Here is a 17,664-nt window from a genome sequence, read left to right as displayed (position 1 = left end):
TGTGTGTGTGTGTGTGTGTGTGTGTGTGTGTGTGTGTGTGTAAACCATAGAATATAAGTTGTTCATCCAACACTTAATTAACGACATTTACAATAATACCAAGCACACAAGACAAATGCCACAAGAGTGTTGTGATGGACAGGTGTGTTCTTCCCCATGTTCTTTTGACACTAATTGTCAGCTCAGTCTGAGTGTAAGAGAGAAAAAGGGTCCCCTGTGGTCCCTCATCCCAGACAGGTTTCCAGAAACCCACAAGAGCACAGAAAAGGTCACATTCCCAACAGACTCCACTCACCAGGTGAGCAATAAGGAGAACATGGTGAAAACACAACTCGGCCATGCCATACCTGAAGAGAGAAAGAGAGAACACAACTCTGATATTGTACATAAATGTGTACTTCTTGTATTCTTTAGTGCAGTGCAGTAGATGTTTTCTTTCCTCCTTGCCTAACATTGACACAAGTCTTAGTAAAAGGATGGTTATCAACAGGGGCGGACTGGGACCAAAAAGTGGCCCTGGACTTTCTGGCCCACAGCAGCCCACCACATTCCACATCATAACACATTGGCACATTAATGTGCAGAATAATTTTTAACACCACTTAAAGCATATAACACAATACAAAAATAAATGCTACTTAAACATTTATTTTAAGTAACAACATATATTAGGTCATATTTGTAAAACAAAGGGAAACAAACAGAAGGACGTTAAGACACACAACATTATTAATATAAAACTATCAAGACAGAATATCAGCTAGCAGGGGGAGCTAGAGCCGTCAGAGCCTGCTGAACTGCTACTCGTCGCGCCAAATATGTAATATAATATGTTAAATGAAGCATTTCACAGCATCTACCTCTAATGCTTTTTTTAACATGTAACTTTTCAGTTCCACCTTTTCTTTTCTTCCCCTTTTCATCCATGGACAATTATAATAATTATATAAATTATTATAAAATAATTAGGGCTGCAACTAACGATTATTTTGATAATCGATTAATCGGTCGATTAGTTTTACGATTAATCGATTAATCGGTTTATGTACTTATATTTTAGTTTTGCCCATTTTTTCCCCAAGTAAATTATTAACAAAGGGTCTTTATCATTCAACATAGACTTTTTAGAGATTTGAACCATTTTGCATTGTCATATCCTCATCAAAAACATACCTGGAGTTGTGTTTTATTATGTGTTAGTAATCCTTTGTCGAACTCTTCTGCAATCAAAACACTGACCCATACGTACTCTAGCAAATTTCACAAGGAGATTTCAAATAATGTTTTCACCATGGCTGTCCTTAGGGCTACTAAAGTAGTTTAACATCCCGAACAAAGCTTATTAAGGAATCTTTCAGAACATATTTTCACGAAGAATAAGAATAAAACAGAATAAAATTGCAATAAATTGCATTTTATAATTTTTTTCCTGTAAACACACAGCTTATACCTGGGAAACAGCTTTATAGCTTATGCTGTGAAATTGTAAACAATCCTTCGAATAAAGTGCCAATGGCATGAAACCTGAATGGAACTCACATTTTAAAGTAAAATTTAAAGTAAAATCCATCAGAAGGTTGTCCAGAAAAAAAATTGGACACACACAAAAAACCTGCTGTGTGAAAAAGAGCAGTGAATACTTTTTGAGTATTCTTTAAAAAAAAAAAAAAGTGCATTTCAAATACATTTACCCTCTCTCATTCAGTCATAATTAGGCTGCAAGACTGAATTATGAACTGGTAAACGACAAACTGATCACAGAACATGTTTGTAAATCTTTAAACAGCAATGTTATCAGCTTTTACGACTAAACATTTGCAAACAACATTGTACTGCAGAATCTGCGTATCAATTGATTTTGATTAATATGCGCGACGGAGAGAGAGAGCGCAAGACAGCGCTCGGGTGAGTGCGCGCGCGCGGCCGGGGCTCTCTCTCTCTGCTCGTTCATATGCCCTGTCAAGCGTGCCCTGTTAAACTGACAGGACTTAAAAGCACATGCAAATGATACACTTTCACTCTATGATGGTTAGACTGTGCAATTAATTATTTTTTCTGAGAGAAGCCAGCTTCCATTGAAAATGAATGACTTCCGATAACTTTGGAAGCTCAAGTCGGCGGCGGTGTGAACGTACAGTTACTCCACTGCCGCTTGCCTCCGCCATCTCGCTGAATGCTGCAGAGACGCTGTGCGGGAAGCACGTGACATAAAACGAGGCCAGCTATTGGCTATTCGCTACTTCTCCTGCTGTACTGGCTGAGTAAAACCTCCGGTGGCTCATTACTGCCACACTTTGGTCACCGCAGATTTAAAAAATGCACGAAATGAGCCGCTTACGGCAAATAAAAGTTATTTAGCAACTAATCGATGACTAAATTAGTTGACAACTATTTTAATAATCGATTTTAATCGATTAAATCGATTAGTTGTTTCAGCTCTAAAAATAATTATCTGCTCAGAGAAATTCGATGTAAGTAACGGATCAAACTCTCTCTCTCAGTTTAAGCCTGGAACACACCAAGCCGACGGTCGGCTGTCTGGCAGTTTTTGTGCGTCGGCCGACTAAGTTTTCTCAGTGTGTTCCGCACCGTCGGCTGAAATTGGTCCTCGTCTGCTTTTTTTCGGCCAATTCAACATGTTGCGCCTTCGGTGAAAGAGGTAACTCTGATTGGCTGTTCAGCTTAGTGAACGAGTCAGTGCACGATAATAATAGCAAAACAGCAAGCAAAGAAGTCAAAACGACACAGATAGAAGGCTGTCTTAATGTCACGTCATCTGAGTGTTCCTTGGCAAATATTTCAATATTAACATGAGCGGAGTGAAATAAAGAAAGTGTTTAGCAGGATTGATATTCAAAACGGTAAGCACGCACTGTTTTGTTTATGGTTTATGTATCTGCAGCCTGCAGAGTCGGTTTCTCTTTTTGAATCATGAATATAGATGAATATAGCTTTTTTCCCACGACACAGGCGACGCGAGGAGACAACACAGTCGGCTTTCATCAGCGCTAGTTCATCGGCGTCGGCTTGGTGTGTTACAAGACGTGAAAGGGGGCGTGTTTCAAGATACGCAATGTAGTAGACCAAACTAATTAACAGGGAGGGAGGGCAATACACTCACAAAACACTTGTCAGCCGCGCCCGCGCAATCGACTCACTCATCCATTTGCGTAGAAAAATGTAATGATTTCCGTCATTTATATATATATATATATATATATATATATATATATATATATATATATATATATTAGTGGTGGGCCGTTATCGGCGTTAACGTGCTGCGTTAACGCGAGACTCTTATCGCGCGACAAAAAAAATATCGCCGTTAATCTATTCTCAAAGTTGGGTTGGGAGCTGCTCTGTACTACACAAGCTATGATGACGCAATCTACCCGCGGCCGCGAGGAACACCCGGCTGCAACGCATCATATTCGTCGTCATCTTAAGTGAACTGCTGAAAGTGAAAGCTGGTGAAAAAGATCCGTGCAACATCCATTATTTGGACTTGGTTCGGATTTAAGCCGTCCGACGAGCAGCAGCAAACTATATAAACAGAGTGTGTGGGGTCACAGTTCGGTAAGTTAACACACGACTAATCCGTTCTACCACCTCAAATTCAAAACGAAACATGATATCACTGAATACCAGCGCGCGCGTATTATTCCCAATATATCTTAGTGGTGTAGCACATAATCTCTGTCTGCGCCCGATTTTAAGAATTGTTGTTGTGTTTCTTTTTAACTGAAAAGACATCAGTTAGACAATATTCTAATTTTAAATTTGGGGTTTCATAAGCTCCAAGCCATAATAAACATTAGACCTACTTAAGTCTCTGCAGCTAGTGTACTTAAATTTTATTTATCTGCAAAATTATGTTGTATACTTACAGTTTTGCACAATATATGTTCTCAAAACTACATACACCCTTTAAAAAAAAAAAAAACATTTAGCAGTTGTTTAGCAGGGTCTGTGTAACCTGTTCTGAAATGGTTTTATTATAATATATATCATTATCGCAAAAGGCTGCAATGTATATCACAATATGGATTTTAGGCCATATCGCCCATCCCTAATTGATAGCCTATAGGCTAGTAGTTGATAATAACATAGGCCTACCTAATGTTGCCTACGGACGGTAACAGTACAGTAGTAACCTTTTACAGTCTATGAGTAGAACAGCTTTCTCAAGCAGTTTGTGATGCATTTTGGAAACAGGAGATGAGCCCCTGGTCTAATGCGCCACCTGGCTTGAGAAACCCGTTCTCAAAGACTTACTTTTATAGTCATTATTTGGGTAGCACACATATTCTGAATGCCTTCGGCAGAATTCAAATGAGCCATTTTAATCTAGATTAATTTCAAAATTAATCTAGATTAATCTAGATTAAAAAAATTAATCTATGCCCACCTCTAATATATATATATATATATATATATATATATATATATATATATATATATATATATATATATATATATATATATATTTGTGTACCGGGTGGGCCGACCCACATTGGCCAGCGGCCCACCGGGAAAAGTCCCGGTGCTCCAGATGGCCAGTCCACCCCTGGTTATCAATATCACTGCGGGGGTAAATAGAAAGTTCTAAATGACTTAACCACAATGACAAAACTTTGGAATTTTCTAATATATTAAGCACAGGAATGTCCCCTGATTGTTCATGCTCAACGTTACTGTGACAGCTCTGGAAAGTGGTAGTCATAGAAGTCCGATGGTCTATGCTCCTGGGTGTGTGTATCTGTACTTACCGTGCCAGGAAACACCAGACATCTGTGGCCAAGACAGCCGTCTGTGTGTCTGCCTGTAATACGGCAGCTAATAGTGACCGCTCCTTGAAGTAGGAAACAGAGAGGACTGCAAGATTATGAGATGTTTCCTTTTACTGATGAAATGTATTAATAGTACCAGCTATTTGTCACTTGGCCAATAGAAAACGATTTCAGCATTCAATCTAATACTACTTTGGGCATAAATGGGAGAATTTAAAAGCTAATATTAAAAGTAATGAGTCATCTTTTCTTTCTTTGTTTTCTCTGAGAGAACCGTGTTACCATAAAGTGATAATAAAAATAGCATGAGAAAATAATTATGTCGACTGTGTCTTTTCAAGACAAAAGGTCTGAAGCAAATTGTATACATGTCACGTCATCCAGAGAGAAACGTCAAGCTTTGTTAGTACACAGAATTCAATAAATGTTCAAAAGAGATCACTGACCAGTGGAGGGAAGTGTTGCGCGGGCAGCACAGCCACACAAGCACACATATGCACACACACATGCTGGTGCAGACTGACTCTACCCTGAGCCTGCCCTCTCAGCATCACCCCCGGTAACCTAACTGGAACTGCACGCTCCAACATACAATGTCTGAAACTCTGCAACACGGCCTCAAACACAGACCATCTGAGGAAAGAGAGAGTTTTTGCTGGTATTATGTACTTTGGCCAAAAACACTAGAAAACAAATGTTAATTAAGTATGGACCATTTTTACAATACCTGGATAAACTACAAATATATATAGAAGTACATTAACATTTTAAAGTTTGGAGTCAGTAAGATTTTTTTTTTTTTATTCAGCAAGCATTTGTTTTATTGATGATGAAAAGTGACTGTTACTTAGTTCACCCAAAAGTAAGTGGTAAATAAGTAGTACATTATTTTATTTAATTTTTTCGCAAACAAAGCACTCGCGAACTTTGTGTTCCGAAGATGAATGAAAGTCTTATGGGTTTGGAACAACACAAGGGTGATTAATTGATGACAGAATTTTCATTTTTGGGTGAACTAACCCTTTAAGACTTGAACACTACTAAACAATTTAAAGTCACAAATTATCATATCACATTTCTCACACAAATATATATTTTATACATTTCAAACTTAAGACTAATGATTTAATTACAATAAATTTTACATTTATAATAAATTATACTCAATTATAATAAATAAACTGAAAATGTTCGCCAAGCCAATTCTGGAAAGGCTGTACAGTTATTAATGCAATAAACTCAACTGCAGCAATATTAACTAGTTTAATTGACAAATTTATCTTGCTAAATTAAACAATTGTAAAGTACCTGGGAGTTTCCTCCGAAAATTGGCTGCCATCACTCCAGAGCCGCAGCGCCTCTTCTGGCTGGGAGGAGAGTTTACCCAGTATATTCACCAGTAGCAGACACTGTGGCAGACAAAGCTCTGTACTGCTCTCTATAATACACAAACAACAAAAAACAGGTCTAGCGCAATTTTTACGTTTTTAAATGTTTACGAAAACATTCGGAAATGTGTACTATGTATCAAGCCCTGCAAATAATTTGTTCCCTCATTGTAATATAGTTAAATATTGGCCAAGATTGAACTAAATCAAGGGAATGAATTAAGTTTCGGAAGTACGGAATGTTTTTCGCTTACCTATGAGCCTGTACAAATAAACTGAATTTTCCTAATAACTAACATCACAGACATAAAGTGCAACTCCACATGTTGCAGTGAAGGATGCATTGCCCTATAATAATAAAAGGCCAAAAGCGATTGTTCAATTTAAATGACCTGGAAGGCACAGGATGTACACTCAGCAATGTGTCATGGACAGTCGGTCTCTCTGCATTTCTTATATAACCATGTCCTTGACATGAAATAAATTCATCACTTAATCTTTTCACCCTCCAGAGACTATGCAGAAAGTGACCAATCACTCTAGACAGCACAACAACCTTAATGACCAGGCTGAGTGATATATGATCTTGCATTGGACAACATTTTGGAGGAAATGTTAAAAGAATGTTCCAGGGTTCAAGGGGACACTGGAAGTTATGGAAGTTTGCAATAAGAAGCTCACGGTGGTCTGGGTCCAGGACAGACTGAGCAAAGGGTTGGAAGGACATCAGCTGTGTCAGCATGACATCTAAGGGAACCAGGACAGCCACTCTCAGCTCCTCACTGAGGGCAGGAGGCACAGATGGGGCACATACAGATGGGGGGAACTTGCTAAGGAGGGCAAAACCACAAGTTCAATTAGACAAAATGGACAAAACAAGGAAGGGGAAAATATGAACTTTGACGTTATATTAAAATGAAAATCCCCATGTTGAGTGTTGACCTTATGCAATATATATTTGATTACCTGTGGATTTGGAGATACAACTGGTGAAATCGACAGCATGACTTGGCAAGGAATGCTTTAAATTCCTATCAAATGTTTAAAAAAAAACGTTATAACTTAATAATCATGGATATGATGAATAAATTTAGTTCCCTTACGAGAACGTTCTCTCGTACTGCGTTGCAAACGCTGTGGGAAAACTCCTTTTCTCGAGAATATTGAAGCCTTTATTTTAAAACGCATTGCAGCTGCACAGCAAGAGCATCATAACCCGCAAAGCGAGGTGATTGGCTGTGCTGCGGCAACTGCACAAACCTATGGTGAGTGAGCAGGAGCACGCGATCCAATAGGAGCGCTTGGCGCCCTGCCAGACTCGAGTGCGCCAATTTGGACACGTCAGGAGAGTATAAATTCAGAGAAAACTCGCCATATGACAGATCTATCTCCTTCAGCTTTGATACTCACCTCTTCGCTGATTTCTCCGGATTAGAAGCCGCCTCGCCGTAGAACAGCCTCTCAGCGGAACAGCTTCGCGCCGTCGGTAGACTTCGCCAGCAAGCGTTTCCCTGTGGCATCCGGTGAATATCCTTTTTACAAAGCAACTTCTAAAAGAGCAAATCGCTGTTTTTACAGCGCAAAGCGCGTTGTTTTCAAATGACGCTTCCCATCTGCGATTCCTGTGGGGTTCCCCTGCACGTGTCAGACCGACACACCCAGTGCACTGTCTCGGCCCTGAGCACGCCGATGCAGCGCTCACTAAAGGCGGCTGTCATCTCTGTGACAGTATGCCTGTGTCTGTCCTCCGATCCAGACTCGCTCTCGCTACTTCAGAGAGTGAGCCCGCCCACCTTCCGTCTTCGGCGGCCCGCGAGCCCCGTAGGAAGAAGCGGCGCGATCAGAGGATCCCTGAACGCGGTGATTTCAGCGCGTGCACGCCGGGTCCTTCCCCGCGAGCATTGCCTACACCTCCCTCTCCAGTTTGGTTCGTCAGAAGCGACCAACGACCCTCTGTTGCAGCGGCGGGACTCGTTTCCTTTGGCGGATCTGCTGAGGAACTGGATGACGCACTTTCAGTGGCGGCATCTGAGAGTGAGGATTGGTCGGGCTCCGCGGACCCCGCCCCTCCCTCTCAGAGCGATCGTCTCGACACCAGAGCTAGCATTGACGCCGAACTCTTCCGTGTCATGTCTCGCGCTGTCGACTGGCTTTCACCAGCTGAACCTGCCAGAAGCCGCCTCGACGAGTGGTACCTGCCAGGGCGCCAATCGGCCCCTCTCCATTGTGCAGCACCGTTTCTCCCTGAGCTCCACGAAGAGCTCACTAAAAGCTGGCGCGCGCCCTTTTCAGTGCATTTGCGCTCCTCTTCCTCTACTGTTATTTTCTCGTTCCGAAGAAAGACGGCGGCCTGAGACTCATTTTAGATCTCAGACATCTGAACAAGGCCCTCATGTCACGGCCGTTCAGAATGCTTACAACCAGACACATCCTAGCGCAGATTCGCCCGGGAGACTAGTTCTTTTCAGTGGATCTAAAAGACGCTTACTTTCACATCCAAGTGAACCTCCACCACAGGCCATTCTTGAGATTCGCCTTCGAGGGGCAGACATATCAGTACACAGTCCTACCATTTGGACTGGCACTGGCGCCTCGTACATTCACGAAGTGCATGGATGCAGCTCTCTCCCCCCTGAGACAGCGGGGAATGCGCATTCTGAACTACCTCGACGACTGGCTCATACTGACCTTCATACAGTCCCATACTCACAAAACCTGGCTCCTCAGCCATCTAGAATGTCTCGGGCTCAGGGTAAACTTTTCCAAGAGTATACTGTTTCCCAGCCAACGTATCACGTTCCTGGGTACAGTCCTTGACTCCGGACTTTTGAGAGCATGGCCCACCAGGGACCGGGCTCTGTCAATTCAGCGGCTCGCCGCGTCGTTCAAGGAGGGCTCCTATGTACCCCTCCGAACGTTTCAGAGGATTTTGGGCCTTATGGCTTCAGCATCATCAGTACTCCAACTAGGCCTACTGCGTATGCGTCCTCTTCAGCTGTGGCTAGCACCTCAAGTATCACCCCATGCATGGCGCTCGGGCCTCTTGAATATCAGGGTAGACCAGTGCTGTATCAGAGCTCTGGACCCCTGGAAAGACACCAGCTGGTACCAGCTGGGTGTGAGCATGGGTTTGGTCTCAGAGAGGAGGGTCATTTCGACAGACGCTTCCAACCTCGGTTGGGGAGCCCTGTACGAGGGCAGGCCTGCCTCTGGCCTCTGGTCAAGTTTGGAGAAACGCCTACACATCAACTGCCTCGAGATGAGAGCGGCTTTTCTAGCCCTAAAGACCTTCCTCCCATATCTGGCAGGACACCGCGTCTTGGTCCGCACAGACAACATGGCAGTGGTCTCCTACATAAATCGCCAGGGCGGCCTCAGGTCCCGCAACCTGTTCGCCATAGCCACACAGCTACTGCTATGGGCTCAAACCAACCTGCGCTCACTCAGGGCTGCTCACGTGCCGGGCACGATGAACACAGGAGCAGACATGCTGTCTCGGGGCAATGTTCCCCCGGAAGAATGGTCACTCCACCCCCAGACGGTTCTCCTGTTATGGGAGGTCTTCGGGAAGGCAGAGGTCGACCTCTTCGCCTCAGAAGACAACTGTCACTGCCCAATCTTTTTCTCAAAGAGCAGGGACGCGTGGCCCACAAGTGGCCTAGCCTCCCCCTTTATGCGTTTCCTCCGGTCTCGATGCTCCCCCAGGTCATCGAACGGATCAGGAACACCAATTGCGCAGTCCTACTTGTAGCGCCCCTCTGGCGAACCCAGATTTGGTTCCCAGAGCTAATGCAACTGTCTGTGACAGCTCCGTGGCCAATCCCGCTGAGGAAAGACCTCCTTACGCAGGCAAACAGGACTATCTGGCACCCCCGTCCCGACTTGTGGGCCCTCCATGCATGGCCACTCAACGGGTACCCAGGGACCTCCCAGAAGGTGTCCTGAATACCATTATGGAGGCTAGAGCTCCGTCTACTAGGCGCCTCTACCACCTGAAATGGTCAGCGTTCTCCAGCTGGTGTTTGGCTCGGAACCTCGACCCACATACTTGCGAAGTACCAATGGTACTTTCCTTTCTTCAAGAGCTACTGGACGCGGGACGTTCCCCCTCCACGCTCAAGATTTACGTGGCGGCTATCGCAGCCTTACACGTGCTGGTGGCAGTCTCTTCCTTAGGAAATAGCGACCTTGGCGCATATTTTAATATTAACACGAGAGGAGTGGAATAAAGAAAGTGTTTAGCAGGATTGTTATTCAAAACGGTAAGCACGCACTGCTTTGTTTACGGTGTGTGTATCTGCAGCCGGCAGCGTCGGTTTCCCTTTTTGAATGACGAATATAGACGAATATATCTGCAGAAATAGACAGTTGTCTCATTTACACGCAGGCGCAGAACGCGCATTCTAGCTGACAGTCGGCAGTAGTTCTCTCGGTGTGTTCAGGTGCCGCTTTTAACCCCGACGCGAGGCGGCAACACAGTCGGCTTTCATCAGCGCTAGTTCGTCGGCGTCGGCTTGGTGTGTTCCAGGCTTTAAGGGGCCCCCCTTTTAGACACTTCAGTCGGCTGATCTAAGACCCCTCTCTCTTAAAACCGCCCTGCTGTTGGCACTGGCGTCAGTAAAGAGAGTGGGGGACTTACAAGCGCTCTCCAGGAGCGCCTCCTGTCTTGAGTTTGGGCCTAATGACTCTAAAGTCTTCCTTAAACCAAGACACGGATATGTGCCAAAGGTGCTCTCAACACCGTTCAGAGCCCAGGTTATTTCACTATCTGCCCTCCCAGTTTCGGGAGAAGACAGTGATGCTCACACGCTCTGCCCTGTCAGAGCTCTGAGAATATATTTGGAGCGTTCGGCCTCTTTCAGGCAGTCTGAACAGCTCTTTGTCTGTTTCGGGGGCCGCACCAAAGGGCTGCCGGTCACGAAACTCACGTTATCTAGATGGATAGTGGATGCTATTGCTCTGGCATATACCTCACTGGGCATTCCGTGTCCCTTAGGTGTAAGAGCTCACTCCACAAGAGGCATGGCTTCCTCTTGGGCATGGTCCAGTGGAGTCCCTATCGAAGACATCTGTGTGGCGGCCGGCTGGTCCACCCCGTCCACATTTGCAAGGTTTTATAACCTAGAGGTCCCTGCTCTGCAGGCACGAGTTCTTTCCATCTAGGCCCTGGCTCTTTGGACCCAGGCCGGTGTGGAACTCAGACACACTGTTGTGACTTCATTTACATGTGGGAATAATATTCTAGGTTCCTGGCTCTTTCGACACAGTCCTATACATATTTTTGAGTGGCTTTGTGCTTCACTTTATTCTTGTATATCATTTTAGACCCGACGCTCCGGTCTGTGATATTCAGACTACTCTGTCATAGTCCCGGGGCTACCTGGATTCTCAGAGTAGTCACAGGCGAATAGCACGGCGTTTTAAATTGGGTTCCCACAGTGTTTGCAACGCAGTACGAGAGAACGTTCTCGTAAGGGAACGTACTTGGTTACTTACGTAACCTCGGTTCCCTTAGAGATAAGGGAACGAGTACTGCGTTGCCTTGCCGTGCTATTTCGCTCATTTCAGGTGTTTCGCTTCAGTCGATATAGACCTGTCATATGGCGAGTTTTCTCTGAATTTATACTCTCCTGACGCGTCCAAATTGGCGCGCTTGAGTCTGGCAGGGCGTCAAGCGCTCCTATTGGATCGCGCGCTCCTGCTCACTCGCCATATGTTTGTGCAGTTGCCGCAGCACAGCCAATCACCTCGCTTCGCGGGTTATGATGCTCTTGCTGTGCAGCTGCAATGCGTTTTAAAATAAAGGCTTCAATATTCTCAAGAAAAGGAGTTTTCCCACAGCATTTGCAACGCAGTACTCGTTCCCTTATCTCTAAGGGAACCGAGGTTACGCAAGTAACCAAGTACGTTTTTCCCTTAGTTACCTTTGTATAGTGGACTAATGTGTTGGCAAAAAACCTACACATCTTTGTTGCTTTTTGGAAAAGCTTGTATTCTGGACAGTGCACAACTTCCTATAAGGAACAAAAGGAGGAAGGCAGATATGAGTTGACATTTTCTATAAAAACACTTGCTTATTATTACTATCCAACAAAAAAGTCCCTGATGCACATTTCTAGGTCACCATTATAACCATTTATTACATGGCTTGGTTGAATTCTAATGTAGAATGCGGTCTGTTATTTCTTGATAACAGACCGCTGCTAAGTATAACACACCGTTGCCATGAAAAACAGAGCGTTGCTATGGACACAGGATTCTAACCGTAGAGACGGAACAGACTATTTTCTTTAGCGGAAGCAATACAATCGTTTTTAAATCAATAAACTCCTTTTTAAATCAATATTTTGTGTCAAATTCTAGATTTATTTGGTAGGTAGCCATGTAATAAGCGGGATAATGTAGAGCGAGGCGGTTGTTATAGCGAATACAACATACAAATAAATATATAAATAAATATAGAAATATATAAATATATATTATATATATATATATATATATATATATGACATGGACACTGTTCTGTTGAATTTTAACTAGTGGTCAACCAATATCGATTTTTTCATTGATATTTAAGAGCAGGGTGGTCGTCTGGTCGATGGCTGATATAAAGCCGAAATTTATTTATTTATTATATATATATATATATATATATATATATATATATATATATATATATATATATACAGTGAGGAAAATAAGTATTTGAACACCCTGCTATTTTGCAAGTTCTCCCACTTGGAAATCATGGAGGGGTCTGAAATTGTCATCGTAGGTGCATGTCCACTGTGAGAGACATAATCTAAAAAAAAAAATCCAGAAATCACAATATATGATTTTTTAACTATTTATTTGTATGATACAGCTGCAAATAAGTATTTGAACACCTGTCTATCAGCTAGAATTCTGACCCTCAAAGACCTGTTAGTCTGCCTTTAAAATGTCCACCTCCACTCCATTTATTATCCTAAATTAGATGCACCTGTTTGAGGTCATTAGCTGCATAAAGACACCTGTTCACCCCATACAATCAGTAAGAATCCAACTACTAACATGGCCAAGACCAAAGAGCTGTCCAAAGACACTAGAGACAAAATTGTACACCTCCACAAGGCTGGAAAGGGCTACGGGGAAATTGCCAAGCAGCTTGGTGAAAAAAGGTCCACTGTTGGAGCAATCATTAGAAAATGGAAGAAGCTAAACATGACTGTCAATCTCCCTCGGACTGGGGCTCCATGCAAGATCTCACCTCGTGGGGTCTCAATGATCCTAAGAAAGGTGAGAAATCAGCCCAGAACTGCACGGGAGGAGCTGGTCAATGACCTGAAAAGAGCTGGGACCACCGTTTTCAAGGTTACTGTTGGTAATACACTAAGACGTCATGGTTTGAAATCATGCATGGCACGGAAGGTTCCCCTGCTTAAACCAGCACATGTCAAGGCCCGTCTTAAGTTTGCCAATGACCATTTGGATGATCCAGAGGAGTCATGGGAGAAAGTCATGTGGTCAGATGAGACCAAAATAGAACTTTTTGGTCATAATTCCACTAAACGTGTTTGGAGGAAGAAGAATGATGAGTACCATCCCAAGAACACCATCCCTACTGTGAAGCATGGGGGTGGTAGCATCATGCTTTGGGGGTGTTTTTCTGCACATGGGACAGGGCGACTGCACTGTATTAAGGAGAGGATGACCGGGGGCCATGTATTGCGAGATTTTGGGGAACAACCTCCTTCCCTCAGTTAGAGCATTGAAGATGAGTCGAGGCTGGGTCTTCCAACATGACAATGACCCGAAGCACACAGCCAGGATAACCAAGGAGTGGCTCTGTAAGAAGCAGTCTCCAGACCTAAACCCAATAGAGAATCTTTGGAGGGAGCTCAAACTCCGTGTTTCTCAGCGACAGCCCAGAAACCTAACTGATCTAGAGAAGATCTGTGTGGAGGAGTGGGCCAAAATCCCTCCTGCAGTGTGTGCAAACCTGGTGAAAAACTACAGGAAACGTTTGACCTCTGTAATTGCAAACAAAGGCTACTGTACCAAATATTAACATTGATTTTCTCAGGTGTTCAAATACTTATTTGCAGCTGTATCATACAAATAAATAGTTAAAAAATCATACATTGTGATTTCTGGATTTTTTTTTTAGATTATGTCTCTCACAGTGGACATGCACCTACGATGACAATTTCAGACCCCTCCATGATTTCTAAGTGGGAGAACTTGCAAAATAGCAGGGTGTTCAAATACTTATTTTCCTCACTGTATATATATATGTATATAAAAATGTGTAAATAATCTCTCACTAATTTAGAAATAGCAAAAACACATGCATAACAATTGCTTAAACTAAATTTATTTCTTTTACTTAATATTTACTAAATTAGAAAAAAATAAATCTGTATGCGTCTCATACTTTAGATGGAATCTTCTTGGTTTTGTAATTAAATTGAAGTATTTTCAACAAATAAAGAAATTGTTTAAAAAACTAATTTAAATTAAATTAAATAATAGAAAAAAATAAGTAAACACTCTAATGAACAGGGCACAGTAATCTGGCAAGTTTGTGTGCAGTCTGCACACTGGGAATTAGGCCTGTCGCAATAATTACTATATCGTCTTATTGCACGATATATGGACATGACCTCAAAAATTTTTGCTGACACAATTTATTGCCCATTATGTTTATATAAAATGATTGTCATCAACATTTTAGCTGATCACGCGGCTTCTGTCATCTCATCTGCTTTTTGTGTAAGAGGCGAAAGCCGGGCTCAGGCAGCTCCTCCACACACACAGATCGGACACCAACAGGTGAAGAAAAGACATTACTCATGGCATTATAGTTTTTTCATGACAACTACAGAAAGTCCAAATGGACACTTTTAGTTTTAAAGCCGCAATCTACCGTTTCAGCTGCAAATATAAATGTGACAGCGTGAAATGGAGCACGCTCACCGATAGCATTCATATCACTGATTGTTTTCCTGTAACGGATACGGATATGACAGATGTGTTTGACCGTTGTGCTTGCGTCTTTTGCAGCGTCTCAAGCATGACACGGTGTTATAAACCTGTTAAAAGTTAAAATGCGTTTCAAGAAAAAATCATTTTGCAGTAGGTCTGATGAGTCATCTGTGACTATGTTCATATGGACATCTGAATGAGACACTTTAAAACTCAAAAATGACAATGTCAAACATGTTAGTTTGTTTTTTCTACTTGTTACTTTGCACTTCTGTTTACAAAGATTTTTATATAATTTATTCAAGTTTTATTTATTTGTATCATTCAATTCAAGCATCTAATTATTCTTTAGAATTAAAAGTTCTTAGTTATTTGAAATGTATTTGAACTGAGGAGTCTACTTCACCTGTAGGTCTGCCTGTTGGATCTGTTGAGCCAGCTCAAAACAGTTCTGGACAGACGTACACAGGTCTTCACACAATGAGAAGGCTATGTCAGTGTGATGAAGCTGATCTTCTACAAGAGACTGGTACTTCACGCTCTGTCTGAAACCAAATACAAACTGTTAGTATAAAAAATTTGTATCATTTATTTCTTCATACAAATTTTTAATTTATAAAGCGTTGTTATATTTAATAATATAGTATTTTTTTCCTACTATGGAAGTCAGTGGCTACCGTCAAATGTTTAATTACAAACATTCTTCAAAATATCTTCTTTTGAGTTCAAGAGAAGAAAGAAGCTCATACAAGTTTGGAACAACTTGAGGGTGAGTAAATGATGACAGAATTTTTGGGTGAACTGTCCCTTTAAACTACGCAGTTGCGGGGTCCACTTGTTTAAGCAGCAATGAAAGGAAAAACAGATCCGAGTGGGAGCGTTTTACTGATATATATATAAACAACCAATCAATTGCTGGGTATGTGTTATGTAACAGCTGTGAAGCGCTGTATGTATATGACAATAAATGAATAAAGCCTCTATCTATCCAGTGCACCTCTATTCATGATGCACATTATACTCACTTAATGATAAATTTCCATGTGTTGGCATGTAGCGCAATGTCCAATCTGGATATGATCGAGCATATGTCCAGCAGACTGTGAATCACTGCAAGGCAAGCCAAACAAAAAATTCTAAATAACTATTGCAAATCACATCCATCTCTTCACTAGAGATGAAACATGCATGAAACAAACTGAACCTTTCCCTCACATAGAAAAAACACAAACCTGTGACAATATCCGATACTAGCTCCTCAGATGCAGTGTCCTCCAAGTTAATTTTGTCCAATAGTTCCATCAGACCCTTCTGCAAAGAATAGGCCTCTTTAAAAAGGCCCTGAAGTAAATCGCCCACCAATGACAGCCTTCCACTGTACATGACCTCACTGTCCTATAAACACATCAACATCATACTGAAATTAACAGCAAATACAATTCTCCACACTTTTATGTTTGCGTTAAGATGATGAGGTCTACAAGGAGGCTCTGGGCGCACAGAGTTTACTATAACATGAGGATTTATTAAATGCTTTTTAAGATACGCAACATGAGTATGTATCATCAGCAGCAAGTACACAACCAAACCTTCAAGGGCTAATTTGCATAAACTGTACCAACAAGTGCTATAGAATACATTGTCTCTGGTTCATAGCAAAACGTAAGAATACTACACCACTATAGCACAAACACACTAAAAATGCCAACAGCCTGTTTGGTGAATTTACAGGTCATGCCTGATGGTGCCAAAATATGTCCAGTGTACAATTTAAAAATAACATACCTTGCAGTGCTGGAAGGTGTCTTTTAGGACTCTGAGGATGCAAGAGGGCAGAGAGCGAATGTTGTCAAAGGAGACAGACTCTTCAAAGGAACTGACATGACGCACACAGCCAGAGAGTGACTCCAGGGTCTGGACCATCATCTAGCCAAAAACACATCAGCAGAAAATTCTATGAAGAAATCTGTACCGCTGTACATAAGCTTGAAATATTATCAAATAAGGCATATTCAAACCTTCAGTATATTTCTCAAAAATACATGCAGCTCTGTGTTCTGACTAGAAAGGCCTCCAATTTGCTTGCTGATTTCTTCCAAAAGACCTGCAAACACTTTTTCCACCTGTGGATTGATCATGACAACTTATAAAAACGTGCCTCGTGTTGAATATTTCAAGCTATAGAAAAGGAATGGGCACAAGTACTCCAGTAATTGAATGTGACAGCGATAACTGATCATTAAAAAAAACATTGTTTTTTTTGGTTTGGCACCATTTTGGGCAATACCTTGAGGTCTAATAGGTTAGCATAAAGACAGCATGCCATCCATACCAGATAACTAAAGTGAGACTATGACTATGGAAAGTGAACAGTGAATCACTGCGATTAATCTCATATAGGATGCATTTGGAGTTTGGAAACATATAGTTCATTCATCTGCTACCAAAGTGCTCCAGTTTACCAGTGTTTTCAGCAGCTGAAACGACGTCACAACATTTTTGACTTCGATTGTTTT

General features: G+C 42.2%; 1 protein-coding gene across 5 annotated transcripts in view; it reads right to left on the bottom strand.

Moving 5' to 3' along the window:
* Positions 1-17,664, bottom strand: part of firrm (fignl1 interacting regulator of recombination and mitosis) — a 30,677-nt gene that overhangs the window by 10,863 nt on the left and 2,150 nt on the right. For 4 of the 5 annotated variants that reach the window (XM_079888156.1, XM_079888157.1, XM_079888155.1 and 1 more), the window contains exons 5-16: positions 17,167-17,271; positions 16,934-17,074; positions 16,381-16,543; positions 16,174-16,258; positions 15,555-15,693; positions 12,106-12,195; positions 7,148-7,212; positions 6,863-7,011; positions 6,102-6,231; positions 5,240-5,426; positions 4,773-4,855; positions 296-347 (exon numbers count right to left, since the gene is read on the bottom strand). In XM_079888156.1, the coding sequence (XP_079744282.1) occupies positions 296-347; positions 4,773-4,855; positions 5,240-5,426; positions 6,102-6,231; positions 6,863-7,011; positions 7,148-7,212; positions 12,106-12,195; positions 15,555-15,693; positions 16,174-16,258; positions 16,381-16,543; positions 16,934-17,074; positions 17,167-17,271 (1,389 nt within the window). The remainder of the gene's footprint in view (positions 1-295; positions 348-4,772; positions 4,856-5,239; positions 5,427-6,101; positions 6,232-6,862; positions 7,012-7,147; positions 7,213-12,105; positions 12,196-15,554; positions 15,694-16,173; positions 16,259-16,380; positions 16,544-16,933; positions 17,075-17,166; positions 17,272-17,664) is intronic. The other variant, XM_079888158.1, reaches the window with a different exon arrangement.

The sequence above is a fragment of the Squalius cephalus genome, assembly GCF_949319135.1.
Source record: "Squalius cephalus genome assembly, chromosome: 12".
Lineage (NCBI taxonomy): Eukaryota > Metazoa > Chordata > Actinopteri > Cypriniformes > Leuciscidae > Squalius > Squalius cephalus.
This window is presented reverse-complemented; position numbering and strand designations above follow the sequence as displayed.